The sequence below is a fragment of the Sceloporus occidentalis genome, unplaced genomic scaffold (assembly GCF_023333645.1).
Source record: "Sceloporus occidentalis isolate IW3139 unplaced genomic scaffold, rSceOcc1.0.p SCAF_150, whole genome shotgun sequence".
NCBI lineage: Eukaryota > Metazoa > Chordata > Lepidosauria > Squamata > Phrynosomatidae > Sceloporus > Sceloporus occidentalis.
Window position 1 is genome coordinate 1,078,966 of NW_028317130.1, and position 19,058 is coordinate 1,098,023.

Genomic DNA, 19,058 nt, shown 5'->3' on the forward strand with positions numbered 1-19,058 from the left:
CTAAGCAGAAGCCATGCTCCATTAGATAATATGCTCAGGGTTAGTCAAAAATAAATAAAAACATCCACACAAACCTCTGAACAGGGTAGCCAAACAATTAAAACTGACCCCAAATACAAGCTTATCCTCCATGCTGATAACTAAGTTGGCATTAGCAGCTGCTATAGTTGCTTAATTACCTATCATAATAGGTGCTGGGATACAAGACCAAATTAGATTTTTCTTAAATGCTTGACAATATTTAATGTATCTATTTAATTCACATAAACAGCTGCTGACAGGGAAGGGCCATTGCCTCTAAGGGGAGATATCAGGTCTCCTGTCTTCCAGTGTTGTAGTTGTGTGTTTTGTACCTTCAAGTTGTTTCTAATTTATGGCAACTCTAAGGTGAACCTATCATGGGCTTTTCTTGGCAAGATTTGTTCAGAGGAGGTTGCCATTTTCCTAGATCCAAGACCCTGATTCACCCACCCAGCCAAGTCGTGAGCAGCTATTGATTTGAAAAATAAAAAGACTCATTAAATGCATTCACGCATTTATCATCATGTCTAGTTTTAGTCCTCCAAATGCTTTTAATTCTGGTTTTTCAGTTCTTTATGGCTTGCTAGATTAAGCCTGTAATATGTCTTGTAAAGACAGATGTTTTGACACTACATAGTAGAAGCATGGATTTGTTGCTATTTAGAATTTAGTGTGTTAATATTTATTTCAATATTGTATAATAATTTTTATCTCCCAATTTAAGAATTTCAGTATATTACAGCTACTTGTGAAACAGTGGCAGAGTTGGTGGAATGTTTACAATCTGTCTTGGCCTTGGGGCACAAGAAAAACAGCAATATCCCAGCATTCCTTACTCCTGTTCTTAAGAATATTATCATCAGCTTATCCAGGCTGCCTTTAGTAAACAGCTTTGCAAGAATTCCACCCTTGGTATGTATCCGATGAAGTTTGGGTTGATATTTTTTGCTAGCATGTTATTTCTTCAGTTTTTACTATGGTGCATAGTATTTTTTCATTCTTTCCCCCCTTCAAAAAAGATACTTACTCTTACATTGTTGTAGATTTGCTTGACTAAAGAAAGGCCTCTCTTGAAAATTCAGTGATGTTACAAGAGTTTTTTTAATATGTCAGAGAGCTGGAATGTGAGGTTACTAGTGGTTGACTACTATTACTAGTTGCTGAGAAGCTTAAGAGTGCTAATTTAAAGAATAGGGACTAATCCTGTTGATGTCTAGGGAAAGGTGGAGCCCTAAATTGAGCAGAACTGATAATATCTCAGGGTTGTCAGTACCAAGATTTGAATTTCTATGAGCAGGGGGAAAAGCTTTATGCATGTAAAAGTACTAATTCTTCGGTGCATGAGATTACATTCCAGATTACTTACAAAAGTATATATTTGTAGCTAGCTACTAAGATTTTTAAATAGATATCTATCATTTACATTATTTCCAAGGATTTATCCTATCATTCAAGACCCTTTTCTATTTCTGGAATGGAAAGTGGTTATTTTCTAAGTGAAAAAGCCTTTCAGGGACATATAGAAAAATCTTGATAAATATCCCTATTTTGATTATGAAAAAGGCATCTACAAGTCTTTGTCCAAAGTAGTCTTTCATTCCTGATGATTGGGTGCTTATAAGTTCAGAAAATATAGCTGAGTGTGCTTGCTTGATGGAATTTTTTTCTTTAGACAGGCATGGGAATCATCCCAGCATGCCATCTTGGCTACCTCAGAAATTTGGTGATTTGTAGCAAGATCCCCCTCAACATTTAATATATTCTTTTCACCTCTTGCACCATAGAGTCTGGTCTGCAGAGAGGGTGTGCAAATTGTCCTGTTTCCTTTCAGAAGGGAAGAAAAAGACCCTTTTGTAGTAGATTTTAGCAGCACACTTGTTTTTTTTTTCTGTCTTGCCACTGCCACTGATTTCTAGGACAGCAGTTATGGGGAGATGGGAGGTGCAAAAACTGCAGGCCACATGTTGCCTACTCCTGTTTAGGATGATAGAAGGGAAGTGTTAACTGGCAAACTGTCAGATTCTTCCCAATCTTATTCTTTGCATGTATGCAAGATCACATTTGAGGGGGGAAATGTGCCTGAATGTAGAAAAATTATGATATATAGACAGAAGTTAGAGTTATGGTCATAAACACATGAGCATGTGCCTTTTTGATTATAAAAGGATTAAGAAGATTGCCTGCATTTTTCTTAATTTACATGCCCCCCTTTTCTTTCTAAATACATCTAAAATATTTACATAAGCAGACCTGTCTTCACAATTTTGCAAACCATTAGCCAAACACTGGACTATCATGATTTAAGTGGAATGGAGCACTGTAGCTAACTTTTAAAGGCATTGTTCATTTTTTAATGAGCTAGCTGCATTGTACCAGAACATTCCATCTACCTGAGATCAGGTGAGGTGGTATGATGTATGGAGACCTTGAACAACAGACTTGTTTGGATTACAGCTCTCAGAATCACTCATCTAGCATGACAGCAGCCACATTCAGTGACAATTCTGGGGAGTGTAGTTCAAATGTTTCAAAGCTCTGGGTGTATAATAGAAAAATATAACAGAAAACATTGATGTCAAATTTGTCTGTTGACGTTTCTGCAACTTGAATGGAGGCAAATGGGCAAGATATTCCATCTGTTTCAGGAACATTACTACCTACAAGTGATAGTATGCAAAGTGATGTTGTAGCACTTTTGAGGCTAACTTTGCAAAATAGGTTGTAGACTCTGGCACAACTTTCCAAATTCTAGCATAAGGGTCTCAAAGATTCTAAAAGATGCCTTTCCATGCTGATATTCCAAATGAACATGACTACAGTTGTCCCTCCATATTAGCTAGGGTTAGGGGAACAAGACCCCCGTGAATATGGAAAAACCGCAAATAACAAAAACACCATGTTTTTCCCTGAGAGGACACCTCTAGGTCCTCCAGTGCAACTCTGTGGTCAATGTCCAACATACACTGACCATAGAATGGCACTGGAGTAGCTACAAATGGTCTTTCGGTGCAACTTTTAGTTAAAGTTGACCACAGAGTTGCACTGGAGGACCTAGAGATTCCTAGAGAGAACATATTAATGAAATCCATGAATAATCAAATCCGCAAATATCAAAGCCGCAAATATGAAGGGATGACTGTATATCTCTGAATTCCAATGATGTTGCAGTAGAAATGTTAAAGCTGATGACAGTACAGTTCCCTTTTTCTTTTTAAGAAACAAGCTCAGAATCCCCTGATCTGTATGAAATGTTAGAATGAAATGGAGCCTTGCCATTACATCTCAGTAATAGGCTGTTGTTGACAGACATCAAACATGACCAGGCTGATTTACAAGAAGACATTTGTGTCAGATTGATCTATCCTGGTTATGGTCTTCCTTTGTTTCTCACAGAACCTTTGGTTCCCTTCAAGTCTGCATCCTCAGACTATCCATTTTCACTGAGCAGAATGAAACCAATTAAGACAAAACTTGCGTATCATGCAAACATATGGTCTCATTACTGTTCATTCCATTCTCTTTGCACAAGAGAGGAATTGGAGCACCAAAGAAAACACAATCTTTTCACTACAAGATATGTATGTTTATCTTGTTGTGTGCCTTCAAGTTGTTTCCAAACTATTGCTAAGACAAACCTGTCAGTAATTATGTATATTTTAACAGGTCTGGAAGCTGGGCTGGTCTCCAAAGCCTATAGGTGATTTTGGCACAACATTCCCAGAAATCCCTGTAGAGTTTCTTCAAGAGCGAGAAGTATTCAAAGAGTTTATTTATCGAATTAACACATTGGGTAGGTGAATATTTTGAAATTTAGTTGAATGCATAAATTGAAATGTAATATTTACTACTGTACTTCAAAACAATCTTCTTGATACGCTAGTATTATTTGAAATTCCCTAGTACGGAGTCTGGCTGTGAATGAGTGACCTTCAGTTCCCAAATACTGGAATATTTGAATAACATTGACAAGCCATAATTTCCCAGAAACCTGGTTTCTTATGAACAAGCAATGTACTGGTACATGCTGCTGAATTATAAAAGTAATTACAAGAGTAATAATGATAAAATTTATTTTTATCCCGCCTCTCTGCGCAGTGCAACCAGGGTGTCTTACAACATTAAAATATACAATTCCATATCCCCAATCCCACCCCCCTTAAAATACAATTAAACAAATTACAATATAAAACATAATTTAAAATATTGAGCAATAAACAGGAAAAAATCAGGGGTCCAACAAGTTAGATTTTCTTATATTGATGGCCGGGTATCGATTCAAGAAAGGCCTGCCGGAAGAGATCAGTCTTCACAGCTTTTTTGAAACTGCTTAAGGTGGTTATGTGATGGATAAGAGTAAGAATAGCTGTACAAACCATAGAGTAAGTGTCCAACACTGTGTATAAGAAGTAAAGGATTACAAAGGGATTGGAAAAATGAATATTTTGGCTCCAAACAAATAACTCCAGCTTCACTATTTTCTTCCAGGTGTGTGACTTGCTGAGTCAGAGTTTGAGGCAAAAGCAAAACAGAGCAGAGAATGAGGGAAGAAGCAAGGGAAAATGGGAATGGGATTGAAGACATTTTTAAAAGACTGTAGGAACTAGAATAAACAGAGAACTGAATAGAGTCACAAGCTACCCCTTAGAAAGACAGAGAGGCTCCCACAAATTATGCTGTCGAATTTCTCGCATTTGGGGAAATTGCAAGGTAGAGGGAGTATTTAGGCTTTCATGCCTCAAAGGGTTGCCATTCTGCAAGGGCTATGGCTACTTGTGGGCTAAGCAAGCAAATCAATCCCCACTTCATTCTATTTCATATTGGGGTTCCCCCCCCTTTTTCATTCCCTGCACCAGTTGTTTCCCAGATATTCTTTGCTATTACCTATTGCTGGGTTTCTAAAACTTTCTGTGTCTCAGTTTTTCAAACAGAAATTTATTTATTTATTTATTTGCTTTATATCCCATCTTTCTCCCATTGCAAGACCCAAGGTGGCACAATGCCTTAAAATCACAATACAATTAAAAACTCTTAATATAAATACAAGTTAAACTAATTTAAAAACACAAGTTAAAAGCTCTATCTGCTGACACCAAATGCCTCCATAAATAAAAATGTCTTCACATGCCAGTGGAAAGAGAGCAGAAAGGATGTGGAAGGGAATTCCACCATCAGGGAAATGTGTAATTAACAAATTGTAAGCCATTTTGATAGCCTTGGCTGAAGAGTGGGAAATAAATAAATAAATAAATAAATAAATAAATAAATAAATAATCTGGGAGCAGCCACAGAGAAGGTTCTCTCTCAAGTCATCACTGACCACATCTGCAAAAATGATGGCATTGAAAGAAAGCCCTCTGTAGATCTTAAGGCATGTGATCGCTCATATAAGGGGATACAGTCTTTCAAATAGTCTGGACCCAGGTCATGTATGGCTTTAAAGGTCAACTCCACTACTTTGCATTCTGCTCAGAGGCAGACCAAAACACTGTAGCTGTTTAAATAGGAGGGGGTGTCTCATAATTGTAAGCTGCTGTGATAGCCATTAGGGCTGAAGGGCGGGGTATAAATACCATCCATCCATCCATCCATCCATCAATAAATAAATAAATAAATAAATAAATGATTCAAACAGAATGTAAATAAGGTTTATGTCACTATGGTCAGATCTGACTCCTCAGGAAATGGTGCAGGTGACACACTAGTTTTAACTGTGCAAATGCACTCCTGGATACAGCTGAAACTTGGGTATCCAGGCTCAGATCTGAGTCCAGAAGTACACCCAAGCTGTATACCTGAGATTTCAAGGGTGTGTGTGTGTGTGTGTGTGTGTGTGTGTGTGTGTGTGAAATGTCCATGACTGGAATTTCCAGGTGGGTGGAATTCATATTCCCTGATTTGCCTTTTGACTGATCAGGAGCACCTCTGTTTCATCTGGATTAAGTTTCAATTTGTTCACCCTCATCTAGCCCATTACTGACATCAGTACAGAAACAAGTCAGATGGAAAGGAGAAATACAGTTGTCATCAGCATACTGGTGAAATGACATAGCAAGCAGAATACCCTGCCTCCGGTACTCCTTCTTCTCAAGCTTTCCTGTCTTACTGAATCTGCTAGAAGAAGAGCCATTCTCTCTAACAAATTCTAATGTTCCAAAGTCAATTCACTCATTATGGCATGGGAATTAACTTGTAAATTAGGCAATCTAGTGAGGTGAGCTAAAAAAATAGAAAGTCAAAGCAAATTGACAGGTTTACCAATTTTGGCTCTGTACAAACAGGCAGGAAGGGGCAGCGAGACGCCACCCCTTTCTGCCCTGGATCAGTACCGCAGCAAACGGACACCATGGCACCAATCCAGCCTCTGCAGAGCACAAAAAGGAGACGGTCTTTCCAGCTTCTTTTTGTGCCTGCGAAGAGACGCCATAGCCATTTCCGGGTGGCTTGATCACCCCCCTTTGGCGCAGTGCCATTTGGTTGCTGCACCAAAGGGATGTCATCATTGTGTGTGCCGTCTGAATGGCTGCGTGCCAAGAGGGTACCTGGGCAGTGTGGGGAGGGCTCTCAGTGTGGGGATGCTCAGCCCTCACCCCACCTGCAGGATGATGCTTTTTGCCCATCTGTACCGGGCCTTAATTAACCAGTTAGTTCCAAACTCCTAAACATTCATAAAAGCATGAAAGCCAGCAGTCCTAGTGGCAGATGTCTTTTTTGACACAATCTTGAAAGCCATGGCTACCAGTGTCATATCCATGCACAAAATTTGGAAGCACTTTGCATTCATTTATTTACAAACTTACATATTTTATTTTATTTTGTTAAAATACATACATTCTCTTATTACAAAAAAGCAATTGGCAGGGTTATTTTCTGCCCATACACAGTAACAGTGTGGCAGGAGTATTAAAGCTTATGTCATGAAAGAAAATCAAAAACATTTTCTAATATATAAACCAGTTATAAACAATACATAAATATATATAAAAGAGATTTTAATACCATAATTTCTTAATTGTTTCCCTTTTTGTAAGAAATCGTTTTTCAGATTTACCATTTACCATCATTGTTAGTTTATCCATTATCATTAAGTCATTTGCTTTTACTGTCCATTCATCAAATAGGTGCTCATTTTTTTCTTTTCCAGTACTTTGCATAAGTTAGGTGGGTTGCTGTGAGGATATATAGAATACAAACTTACATGTTGACTGAATGAGGCACAAAAAGAAAAACATTTTACTCTAGATCTAGTTCTAGGACTTATTTGAAGATTCTGGAATTCAACACAGGTACTCAGAAAATATACAAGATGCTGAGCTTCAACTGTGAACCAAGTTTAAGTTGTGTCTAAAACTTGACTTCAGTTTAAACTGCTCTTGAATTGTGAATTTTGAGCCAAGGTCATAGAACACTAATTGGGATGACACTTTCTCCTTTTTTGCCGAGTTGATAAACTTCCGAATGGCCATGGAAAATTACTACAAATTGCATAACTTTCCTCATTATTTGGATACTTGGCACACTTGTATACCTAAGGCCCTGGACAAATGGGCCTATAGGGCACTCTCGTCATGTGCTAGGGGTTGGCCAAGGGCGCACCGCCCATATGTGCCTCACCCCTAGCACGTGACGAGGGCGTCAAAATGGCAGCGCCCTGTACACATGGGCAACGCTATTTTGACGTGACGGACCTTAGCGTGCGCATGTCGTGCCCCCTTGTGATGTCACAGGTTCTTTTTGCCACACAAGGAAACCGCACGGTTTGTCCGCTGCGGCTTCCTCACGCGGCAAAACAAGACGCGAGCATTTTTGGGCAGTCTTTACCCCGCCTTCAAGTCCTAATGTTGGTCATAACTTAACAATTGGGTGTGATGATTTGTCTCTTCACCAACTTGAATCAGAGTATGATCTGAAGCAATATATATTAACACCAGATGGAACTTATATCTCTAGGTGTGAGGTGCAAGGGTTTTTCTTTTTGTGTCTAAACAGTGCATACACATGGATTTTGTAGATAATTTGCAATCCTTCCCTTTTTCACCATTCCTTCTTCCCCACAAATCTAAGTGGTGGGCATACTTAGTTTGCAAATGTTTCTAGCATTTTTGTTAAATACACTAAATACACTAAAATATCTAATCTCTACATTTTGATAACTAAAAACAATATTTTTTCATGGTGTGATTCTGCTTTTAGGATGGACAAACCGCATGCAGTTTGAAGAGACTTGGGCTACTCTTCTCGGTGTTCTTGTAACCCAGCCAATTGTAATCGATCAAGAGGAAAACCAACAAGAGGTAAAATAATTCACTGAATAATTTCATTTTGTCTGAATTATCTGCCGTGTGACTTACAGTTCTTACTATGAATCCAGTTTCCACCTATGTGTGTGTGCGCACATGTTTTGGGCCTTCAAGTAGTTTCTGATTTTGCTGACCCTAAAGGGACCCTATCATAGGGTTTTCTTGGCAAGATTTGTTCAGAGGAGGTTTGCCATTGCCATGAGCCTCATTATTTATGATGTCTTTCCAGAGTCCTTGTTTTGTTAATTAATCATTCCCTCTGTTAGTATAGTAGGTTTGAAGTGCAGATGTCATGGAACATAAATAGCATAGTCGGAATGGGGCTAGGAATTCCATAACTTTCTTCCTTACTTGGGACCTTTTATACCTAATAATCACATTAGGTATAAAAAAGCAGGCAGAGACTTCCTACATTTGCTGAAATATATCTAGGGTGCAGAATGTATAATTCTTCCCCTGCTCCAGTCTTGGAAACTGGCACATGGACTCTGCCCTCATATGCATAGGTCCTCAGCCAGCTGTAGCTCAAGTATAAAAAGTCTATGGTTAGTCGAAGGCTTTCATGGCTGGCATCCTTAGTTTTTTGTGGGTTTTTCGGGCTCTGTGGCCATGTTCTAGATAAGTTTCTTCCTGACGTTTTGCCAGCATCTGTGGCTGGCATCTTCAGAGAAAATGGTTCAGAGCCTATGGTTACTTGTGGTCCAGTTCTCATGCACTTTTTAATGCAGCCAGCGAATCACCCCCCCCCCCCGCCACTCCCCACCCCTGAGTATTACAGCATAGCTATTAGCAATGTCAGGACAGCAGTATCAGTGCAGGTCATGTACACATTGAAGACCAGTAATCTGAGGTGCGGGGTAGACTCAAAGAGTAGAATTTAATATAGCAATAGTTTTTTTTTTCTTTTATTGGTAGAATGAAATTAATACATGTTATTATAATTAATTGATAAAATATTGATTAAATTCACCTTACAATAATATATAAAAAAGACTTTTACATTATATTCCCCATACATATAATATATCCCTTTATATTCCATTCTTTACTACTTTATCTAACTTTACTTCATATTTCTTTTCATCATATATTTTTCATAATTCCCCCCTTCCCCCAAGTGCTCCCCATCCCCTGAGCCTATCTTCTTATTACTCTATCTCCAGAATTGTAACTCTTCCTCTGCTGGTAAAACACCTCCTTCTTTTCCTAAAACTTTTTGTACAAATGTTTTCCATATAGCTTCGAAATCATTTCTCTTGATTATCCTCTTCTAAACTTAATTTCACTAGTTAACTTATCATTAATTGCTATTTGCCAAATCTCTCTATACCAATCTTGTATTTGTAAATCTCCCTGGTATTTCCACTTTTTTGCTATCATTAATCTCGCCACTGTTAATAAATTTGTAATTAGATCCTTTATAACTTGGGTGCAGTTAATTTTATCATATAAAGATAATAACGCTATCTTTGGACTAAATTCTAAATCAATTTTTGTTATTTCTTTTGTCTCCTCAAATACAATTTGCCAAAATTTCCTTACGGTTCTACAACCCCACCACATATGCATATAAGTGCCTATCTCTTGACACCCTCTCCAACATAACCTTGAATAATTCTTATTTATATGACTTAACCTTACAGGCGTTAAATACCATTTCCAAATTATTTTGTAGTAGTTCTCTTTTATTCGTATAGAATAAAATTTTAAATGGCGTTGATTCCAAATTTTCCCCCATTCGTGGTCATTTATTTTTTGTACTAAATCATCCTCCCATGTTGTCTTTAAATAATCTTCTTTCTCATTATATTTTAATAATAATTTATATATTTCACTTGTGACCCCTTTCAAGGTTTCATTTGCCTCTATACTTTCTCTTTGCCTAATCAACTGTTCAAATTTTGTGTATTCTCTAATCTCTCCTATATTTTTCTCATACTTCTTTATCCATTGTTCCAATTGAATACAATTATACCAAGTTAATTTTGATCCTTGCAATTTCTCTTTTATTTTCCCTTTCTCCCTCATAGTCTTCATCCATTCTCTTATCCTATATATTTCTTGACCTTTTACTAATTTCCCTACTTCTTCCTTTAAATTTACTGGAAATTTTTTTAGCATTATAACTGGTGTTAACGGTGAAATAGCTGGCATTAGTTTTTCTTTATTTTTTTCCCCAATTTCTAATATATTCTTTAAAAAGGGGTTTTCTATTTCCTTCATTTCTTTCATAGTAAGTTCTTTAAAAAATATATTTTCCAATTTTTCCTCTATTCCTGTTGTTTCCATCTCTAACCAATCTAATTCCCCTTTCTCTATGATTCCATCTATAATATATCTTATTTGGTTTGTATTATAGTACAATTTTAAATTTGGGAGACCCAAACCTCCTTCTTTTTGGGGTTTATACCAATATCTTTTATTAATCCTTGCTTTTTTATTCCCATTACAATAGTTATTCACTAATACTTGCCAATTTTTAATTTCAACCTCTGATATTTGTATTGGCAACATCCTAAACAAAAAATTAATCTTAGGCAGAATTTTCATTTTTATTAATGCGATTCTACCGAACCATGATAATTTTATATTTTTATATTCTTCTAATTTCCTTTTAATTTCTATTCTTAATTTTTTATAGTTCTGATCCTCTAATTTGTGTAGATTTTTTGTAATTTTTATTCCTAGATATTTAATTGTATCTTTTACCTTTATATCTATCTTTCCATCCTTTACAAATTCCTGTTCTTCCGTTTTTGGATAATTGAACAACATTAGCTCTGATTTATTCCAATTGACTCTTAGTCCTGTCATTTGTCCAAACTCCTTTAAATGGTTTTTCACATTATTCATTTTTTCCAAGGGGTCTCTAATTGTTAATAGAGTATAATCTGCAAATAAACTTATCTTATTCAATTTTCTCATCCCAATTCCTTCCAGATTTTTATCCTCCCTTAATAATATTTGCTAATATTTCAATAATTATTGCAAATAAAACCGGGGAAAGAGGGCATCCTTGCCTTGTTCCTCTAGAAATTGAAATTTGTTCTGTTATTCCATCATTTATTGTTACTACTGCTGTATTATTTAAATATAACTGATCTATCAATCCTCTAAACTTTTCTCCCATACCTAATTTCTTTAACGTTATTTTTAATGCTGGCCATTCCACACAATCAAAAGCTTTATAAATATCTAATGCCATTATTCCTGCTTTCTGCTTTCTTTTCTCTATTATATTTATTTTATTCAGTACTCTTCCTATTAAATTTGACATTTGTCTTCCTTGCACAAATCCACATTGATCATTTTGAATATATTTATATATAAACTTATTCATTCTTTTTGCCAGTATGAGCCTGGATCTGACAAATCTTTATCCGGTTTTGGAATCAATATTATCATTGAGTGGTCCCATGATGGTGGGATCCTTTCTCCATTTAAAATTTTATTGTATAACACTTCTAATTTAGGTATTAAAACCTTTTTAAAAGTTTTATAATATTCTGGTCCTAATCCATCCATTCTTGGTGATTTCCCTCCTTTTAATTTATCTATCACTTCTTCAATTTCTTTTTTCGAAACTGGTTGTTCCATTATTTCTTTATCCTCTTCTTCTATCTTTGTTCTCCAATTTTTCTCTATATATTCCTCAATTTTGTCAATTGAACTATCCCCTGCTGTATATAAATCTTTGTAGTATTCTTCAAATATCTTTATCTTTTCTTTCATCAGCATACATTTTTCCCCTGTTTTGTCCTTTATAACCCCTATCAGATTTTTCTCTTTCTTTTTTTGTGTTAATCTAGCTAACATTTTTGAATTTTTGTTACTATATTCAAAAAACTCCCTCCGTAAATATATCAAATTTTTCTGGATCTTAATATAGCAATAGTTATATGTCATTTTTCCTGGTCTTTTGCTGGAAGTCAGAGCTATGTTAAGCAGTAGTCCATAATTCTATCAAACCAACCATGAAGCTGCAATTGTTTTTGAATTTTGATTTATTTTGTTGTAGAATAATATCCATAACTTACGGTTTGTGTTTTAATTTTTTCAGGAAGACACAGAAAGGACGCAAATAAATGTTCTAGCTGTTCAAGCCATAACATCCTTGGTGTTAAGTGCAATGACAATACCACTGGCCGGCAATCCATCTGTTAGTTGCTTGGAACAGCAACCTCGAAACAAAGCTTTAAAGGCTCTAGATACAAGGTATTTCAGATGCTGGAGCTCTTGTTGTATCCTAACCTTTCCCTTCTTGAATCCCTTTGTGATGAGTTTTTAAAAGATTCTTTTATATCTAAGTACAGAAGAGCCCATGATGGTATAGTACAGAGAAAAACTGTTTTCACTCACAGAAAGATAGGTACCTGATCTTCCTCTACCTCACCCCTACCACTCACAGAAGTTCATCATGCCCCTGGAGAAGCTACTCTTGAGAGCTGGAGACACTTAGGAATAGTATGAGATATGGTATGGAAGACAGTAGTAGATAGAGGGGACTGACAAATGCTGGGTACCTTGTGTTGCTTGAGCAGATGTGTTTCCTCTAAATGCCAAGGATCATTGTGCATAACCTGTGATCCCCTTATGGTAACAGAATATTGCTTGAAAATTTCTGTTCCAAGGTAAAAGGTTGATTCAAATTCATCTATTAATTCTGTGCTTTTCTGGCTTCTCTATGTATGACTAAATACTGTATTTTCTGGCATATAAGACTACTTTTTAACCCAGGAAAATCTTCTCAAAAGTCGGGGGTCGTCTTATACGCCGGGTGTCGTCTTATAGGGCAGGTGCTGAAACTTCCGAGCTGGACTGGAGAATCTGCAGTCACTGCATATGGTGGGGAGAGCTCAAAAACTGCCGCGGCCACATCCCCGCCATATCCGGCGATTGTATGAAAGCAGCTACCACTCTGATAGTCTTGGAGACAGGGGGCACTAGCCAGGCAGGGAGAGCTGACCAATCCAAGCAGGCTTTGTATACAACAAGGTTTCCTGCTAAGGACCTGCATTTCATTTAAATTATCATATTGAAATCAAATCTGATGTTTTTTGGATTTTTATTTGGTATGCGTTGGAAGAGGGGTAGTCTTATACGGTGAGTACATCCCAAACTCTATATTTTAACTGGAAAAGTTGGGGGTCATTGTATATGCCCAGTTATCTTATACGCCGGAAAATATGGTAGGTCATTTTATTTGGTATAGAAGTTTATCCCAAATCTTTAGGAAGTCTGTCCCCTTACAAGAGTCTTTATACATATACCTTCCTTGTAGTTACAGTGATGGCTGCTGCGGCTGAATTTCTCCATTATCAATTCCCCCTTTGTATATCAGTTACTGTATATACTCGGCTATAAGTTGACCTCATGTTCAAGTTAAGGGTAGGTTTTGGGGGCCAAAATTATGGATTTTTATATGACCCATGGATAAATCGAGGGTAAAACTTAAAGGTATGTAGCAAAGGATGTAAAGAAGGCAGCCAGGCTGGGAAGAGACTTGAGGGATGAGCGTTTGCCCTTCCTCCTCCTTGCCAGCCTGGCTATCTCCTTGAGAGGCAGCCAGGAAGGTGAGAGGCTTGAGAGGTGAGTGTTCACTCTTTCTCCTTCTTCTGAGCCTGGGCGTCCCCTTGGGAGGCAACCAGGCTGGGAAGAAGCTCGAAGGATAAGTGCTTATCCTTTTCCCTTCTTCTCAGCCTGGCTATCCCCTCGGTGAGTCCATGCATTTTATAGGGTTGTCTTAGGCAACTAATACTCAGAAGGTGTTTTACCAGTTCCTTCCTCTGAAATATAACCTATAGAACCTGGCATTTGCTGGTGGTCTCTCATGCAAGTACTAACCAGAGCTGACCCTGTTTAGCTTCGAAATTGGTGCCTTTAGTCAAAGTAGTGCTGGCTCATTTTATTAAAAATGAAATTATTTTAACTTGTAAGTTATTATTAGATATTATTAAGTAAAATGTAATTACTTTCACTATTAAATTGATAACTATGGGTAGTAAATTAGTATATGACCTAAATCCAATTGCTAGTCCCAATTAGACCTGTTGAATTGGTGACAAATTGCAAGTCAACAGTTATGTCAGTAAAATCAATGACTGAGGTAATCGTTTACCAGCAAGATTTGCCTGGCTATAGATAATGTTTTAACCATGTTTGCTTATCTATGTTTATCTCAGGTTTGGAAGGAAATTAAATGTCATCAGAGGAATTGTAGAACAAGAAATCCAAGAAATGGCATCCAAGAGAGATAACATTGCTACTCATCACTTGTATCAAGCATGGGATCCGGTTCCATCTCTATCCCCTTCCACTACAGGTATGGATCAAATAGCTGCTTACGGAAGGCTTATATCTCTGCATTTTCCATTTGATATTGGAGCAGTTTCCAAAATAACTTACCATAGAACTGGAAGAAAACATCAGGTTTAAACATAACTTAAGGTCTTGCAATGGCAAGATTACTGAAACATAAACAATCCTAAACAAATGTTATGCATTGTCTAAAAATTCTGCCAAAGCTTACCTAAGATAAAACTTGGGAAAGGTACTACATATTTCTCTCAGTTGAGAATGATTCAGAGGAAATATATAATAAGAATGTGCCTTGGCTCAGTAATATCAGCTGTTCCCTGTGGTTCAGAACAATCTCTAGCAAAAAGAGGAGGGAAATGCAGTATATCAGTAGAAAAAAGGCTAAAATTATATTTGCCCAAAGTGTCTGTGTATAGGAAATTTTAGGTTTTGCCTGAAGCAATTTTCTTTTTCCTTTCTATTTTAGGTGCTCTTATCAGCCATGAAAAACTTTTATTGCAGATCAATACAGAGCGTGAAATTGGAAATATGGGATATAAACTAGGACAGGTGTGTACAAGTTTCTACATTAACTGAGTATATTTAACTTATTCAAAACATTCACAACCTTCCAGTGTGTTGCTAGAAAAGTGTTGGGATTTCAAGTTAATAAAATGATGATGATGGGGAAGAGTTTGTCCCTTATGAGAGTAATTGCTCACAGAAACTTTGTATCTGTTCCTACCCTCACATTAAGGATTACAATACATCCATGTCCAAGTGGTCACATGTCTTTGAACAGAGGCCATCCCAGTGAAAGTCTTTCAGTTGAAACTTTTCCTTTTTGTGGTTTTCTTGCATAACAGTTAAGAACGAAAAGCAGAAATGGAGGAAAATATAACGTTTAAGATGCTTTTACTACTTTTGCTGCTGATTTTGCTTTGCAGATGGCTACTTTGCACTGTCACAGAGCCCTGTTTCTAATATGCCATCACCTTTATTTTTCAAGGACACCCATACAAAGTTAGCTGAGGATAAAGTTTAAAAATTGGCACCAAAAAATCCTAAATCTTTCCCCAGCTGCTATGGGATAGAGAGAAGTGATGCATAAGATACACATTTACCCAAGTGCAATTGTGTAAAGAATTATTTGTATTTATTAAGAATACAACCAATGTTTTAGAGTTAAAAATTGTGTCATGTTGAAACATTAAGAAGTGTAGAAACTTGTGTACAAGTCGACCTCATGGCCCTTGTGGTCTCTTCTGACTCTACGATTCTGTGTATAAGTTGAGGGAAACTTTCAGGGTCAAAATCAAGGATTTTGATATGACTCATGGATAAGTCTAGGTTAAAACTTAGGGGGCTATAAGGAAGGATGGAAAGGGGGAAATACCACTTCCATTCCTTCTCCTCTTCCTCTGGACCTCTCCTGACCACGGATTCCCAGGTGCTGGAAGAGAGGTTTTAACAGTGGATTTTAACAGGGAAGCAAGTGATGTTAAATGAAGTGTTTTTTTTTTCATGGGAAGAGGAGGCTTGCAAATTGGACTAGGGAGGGGATGCAAGTGGTGTTAAATGGAGTATTTTTTTCCATAGGAAGAAAAGGCATGCAAATTGGATTGGGGAGGGAAGCAAGTGGTGTTAAATAAGGTGTTTTTTCCATGGGAAGACGAGGTTTGCAAATCAGACTTGGAACCTCTCCCCCTCCCCCCCCTCTCTCTCTCACACACACACACAGAAAAACGGGCCTTGAGGCACCAAGAGTGAAGCAGTACTATTTATTGACCCATATATAAGTCGACCCAGGATTTTAAGGTCAATTTTCGGGCATAAATTTCTCGCCTTGTAGTTGAGTATATACGGTAGATCTTTTGGTTATGTTTTAAATTCCCTTTTTTGCTGTTTAAGGTGTCTATCCACTCTGTATGGCTGGGAAATAGTATCACACCACTGCGAGAAGAAGAGTGGGATGAAGATGAAGATGATGAGGGCGATATGCCTGCCCCTTCCTCACCACCATCCTCTCCCATCAATTCCAGGTTTTTAGCTGCTTTTGAGCGCGGGATGTATCTTAGTAGCAAGTCTTAGTTTCTTTATTTTTACATGAAAATCTTCATACAGTCCGTCCTTGCCTTACGCGGGGGATCCGTTCTGGATCCTGCCGCGTAAGGCGAATTCCGCCTATGCTCGAGCCCCATTGGAAACAATGGGGCTCGTGCGCGGCGACGCGGGAGCGCGCGGGGCGCAACGGGCGTGTGCGCCCATTCAATTGAATGGGACGCGTCGCCCCTTCCGCCCCGTGCGTGCCCCGCGGCTTGAGCGCGTATGCTCAAGGCCTCGTATGGCGCGGGCGCGCTGTACCTTCATCAGCCTGTAGTTACTGATTTACTTGACTTTTTAAAATGGAATATTTTATTATAAACAGTAAAAATCAGCTACAGTGGTACCCCGGGATACGAATGCGCCGCCTTACGAAATTTCCGGGTTACGAAAAAAATCCATGTAATTAAATGTTTCCGGGTTACGAAGGTTATTCCGGGTTACGAAAAAAAATTTGGTGCTTTTCGGCGCGATTTCACACGAAATCGCGGCTTTCGCTATTAGCGCCTATGGGCTTTTCGGCTAGCGAAAGTTTCCGGGTTACGAAAGCGGCGGCGGAACGAATTACTTTCGTAACCCGGGGTACCACTGTATAATTTTTAAGTATCAAAAGGAGCATTAAATAATTTTAAAATGCCATAATTACTGGTTTTAATATTCTGTCAGCCATTTTAGTCCCAATATTGAGCAACGAGCATGATATAAATGATTAAAATAATAACAAAAACAGTAACAAAAACATAAAATATTAATTTTACAATTTTTATATGTTTATCTGTATTTTTTCACATTAATCTTGTTGTGAACCTCTATGATGTTTTGAGGAAAAGATGGTTCTCTGGACACTGTACAAGTAAAATCAGTTTAACAATTAAGCTACTTCAGATTTAAAGAGATAAAAAGAGTTTATCTCTTTAAGCCTCTGCTTAAAGACCTCCAAAGACGAAGACTCCACCATTCTCTGAGGGAGTGTGTTCCACTGTCAAACAGCTCTTACTGTGTTTAGGTGGAATCTCTTTTCCTGCAGCTTGTATCCATTGTTCTGAATCCTATTCTCTGGAGCAGCAGAAAACAAGCTTTCTCCATTTTCAATACGAAACCCTTCAAATACTTAAACAGGGCTATTATAGCACTTCTTAACTGTCGCTTTTCCAGGCTAAATACGCCCAGCTCCTTAAGTCTCTTCTCATAGGGCATGGTTTTCAGACCTTTCACCAAGCTCCAGCTTGTCAACATCCTTTTTGAACTGTGGTGCCTAGAACTGGACACAGTATTCCAGGTGAGGCCTGACCAAAGCAGAATAGAGTGGCACTATTGCTTCCCTTGATCTAGATACTATACATCTATTGATGCAGCCTAAAATTACATTGGCCTTTCTAGCTGCTGCATCATACTGTTGACTCATGTTCAACTTGTGGTTTACTAGGATTCCTAGGTTCCTTTCACATGAAGTTTTGTTAAGCCTGGTGTCCCCATCCTATGTTTGTGTATTTCATTTTTTTTCTGCCTAAGTGCAGTACCTTGCATTTCTCCCTGTTAGTTCATTTTGTTAGCTTTGGCCCAGCTTTCTAATCTGTTAAGGTCATTTTGAATTGTGATTCTGCCCTCCTGGTTTGAATACCTGTAGAGGGATTGGTGAAAGAGACTTCGAAGTAGAGAGTGACTGCAAATCCTCCTAATTTGGTGTCATATACAAATTTGATAATCATGCCCCCTATTCTTTCACCCAAGTTGTTGATAAAGATGTTGAATAGCACTGGGCCCAGGACAGAACTCTGTGGCACCCCACTGGTCACTTCTCTCCAGGATGAAGGGGAGCCATTGCTGAGCACCCTTTGGGTTCATCTAGTCAACCAAAAGCTATTCAACAATGGAATATGCTGCCTGGGAGTATGATAGAATCTCCTTTGGAAGTTCTTAATCAGAGTCTGGATGGACCCCCTACTTTGATTGTGTTTTCCTGAATAGCAGGGGTTGAGCTTGATGGCCCTTGAGGATTCTTCCAACTCCATGATTCTATGGCACCCCTCTTCAGCACTGATGTTAACTAACACTAATCTATACAGAGTTTAAAGGGGCATTTATAAACAAACTTTCCCTCATCTCCTGCCCACCCAGTGTCTACCTTGCCCTCTTCTTCTTCTACATCTCTTTTCCTGCTAATTGCCCCATACCTTCCTTTACCACTTTGCACCACAATGCCTCTGAGGCCACCTCCACCAGAGCTCAAACTACCCCCCTGCCATCTCTTTTCTACTCCCCAGTTCATTTCAGATTCTATCAAAACATTCTGAGGGGCATGATAGAATCATAGGCCTGAGAGGGAGTTGGCCAGGCAGG

At 38.0% G+C, this 19,058-nt stretch overlaps 1 protein-coding gene across 1 annotated transcript in view; it reads left to right on the plus strand.

The window, feature by feature from the left end:
* Positions 1 to 19,058, plus strand: part of LOC149280657 (huntingtin-like) — a 170,937-nt gene that overhangs the window by 130,968 nt on the left and 20,911 nt on the right. Inside the window, 7 exon segments of the mRNA XM_089500274.1 lie at positions 746 to 933; positions 3,685 to 3,811; positions 8,212 to 8,312; positions 12,379 to 12,533; positions 14,501 to 14,640; positions 15,103 to 15,185; positions 16,527 to 16,657. Of these exon segments, the coding sequence (XP_089356400.1) occupies positions 746 to 933; positions 3,685 to 3,811; positions 8,212 to 8,312; positions 12,379 to 12,533; positions 14,501 to 14,640; positions 15,103 to 15,185; positions 16,527 to 16,657 (925 nt within the window).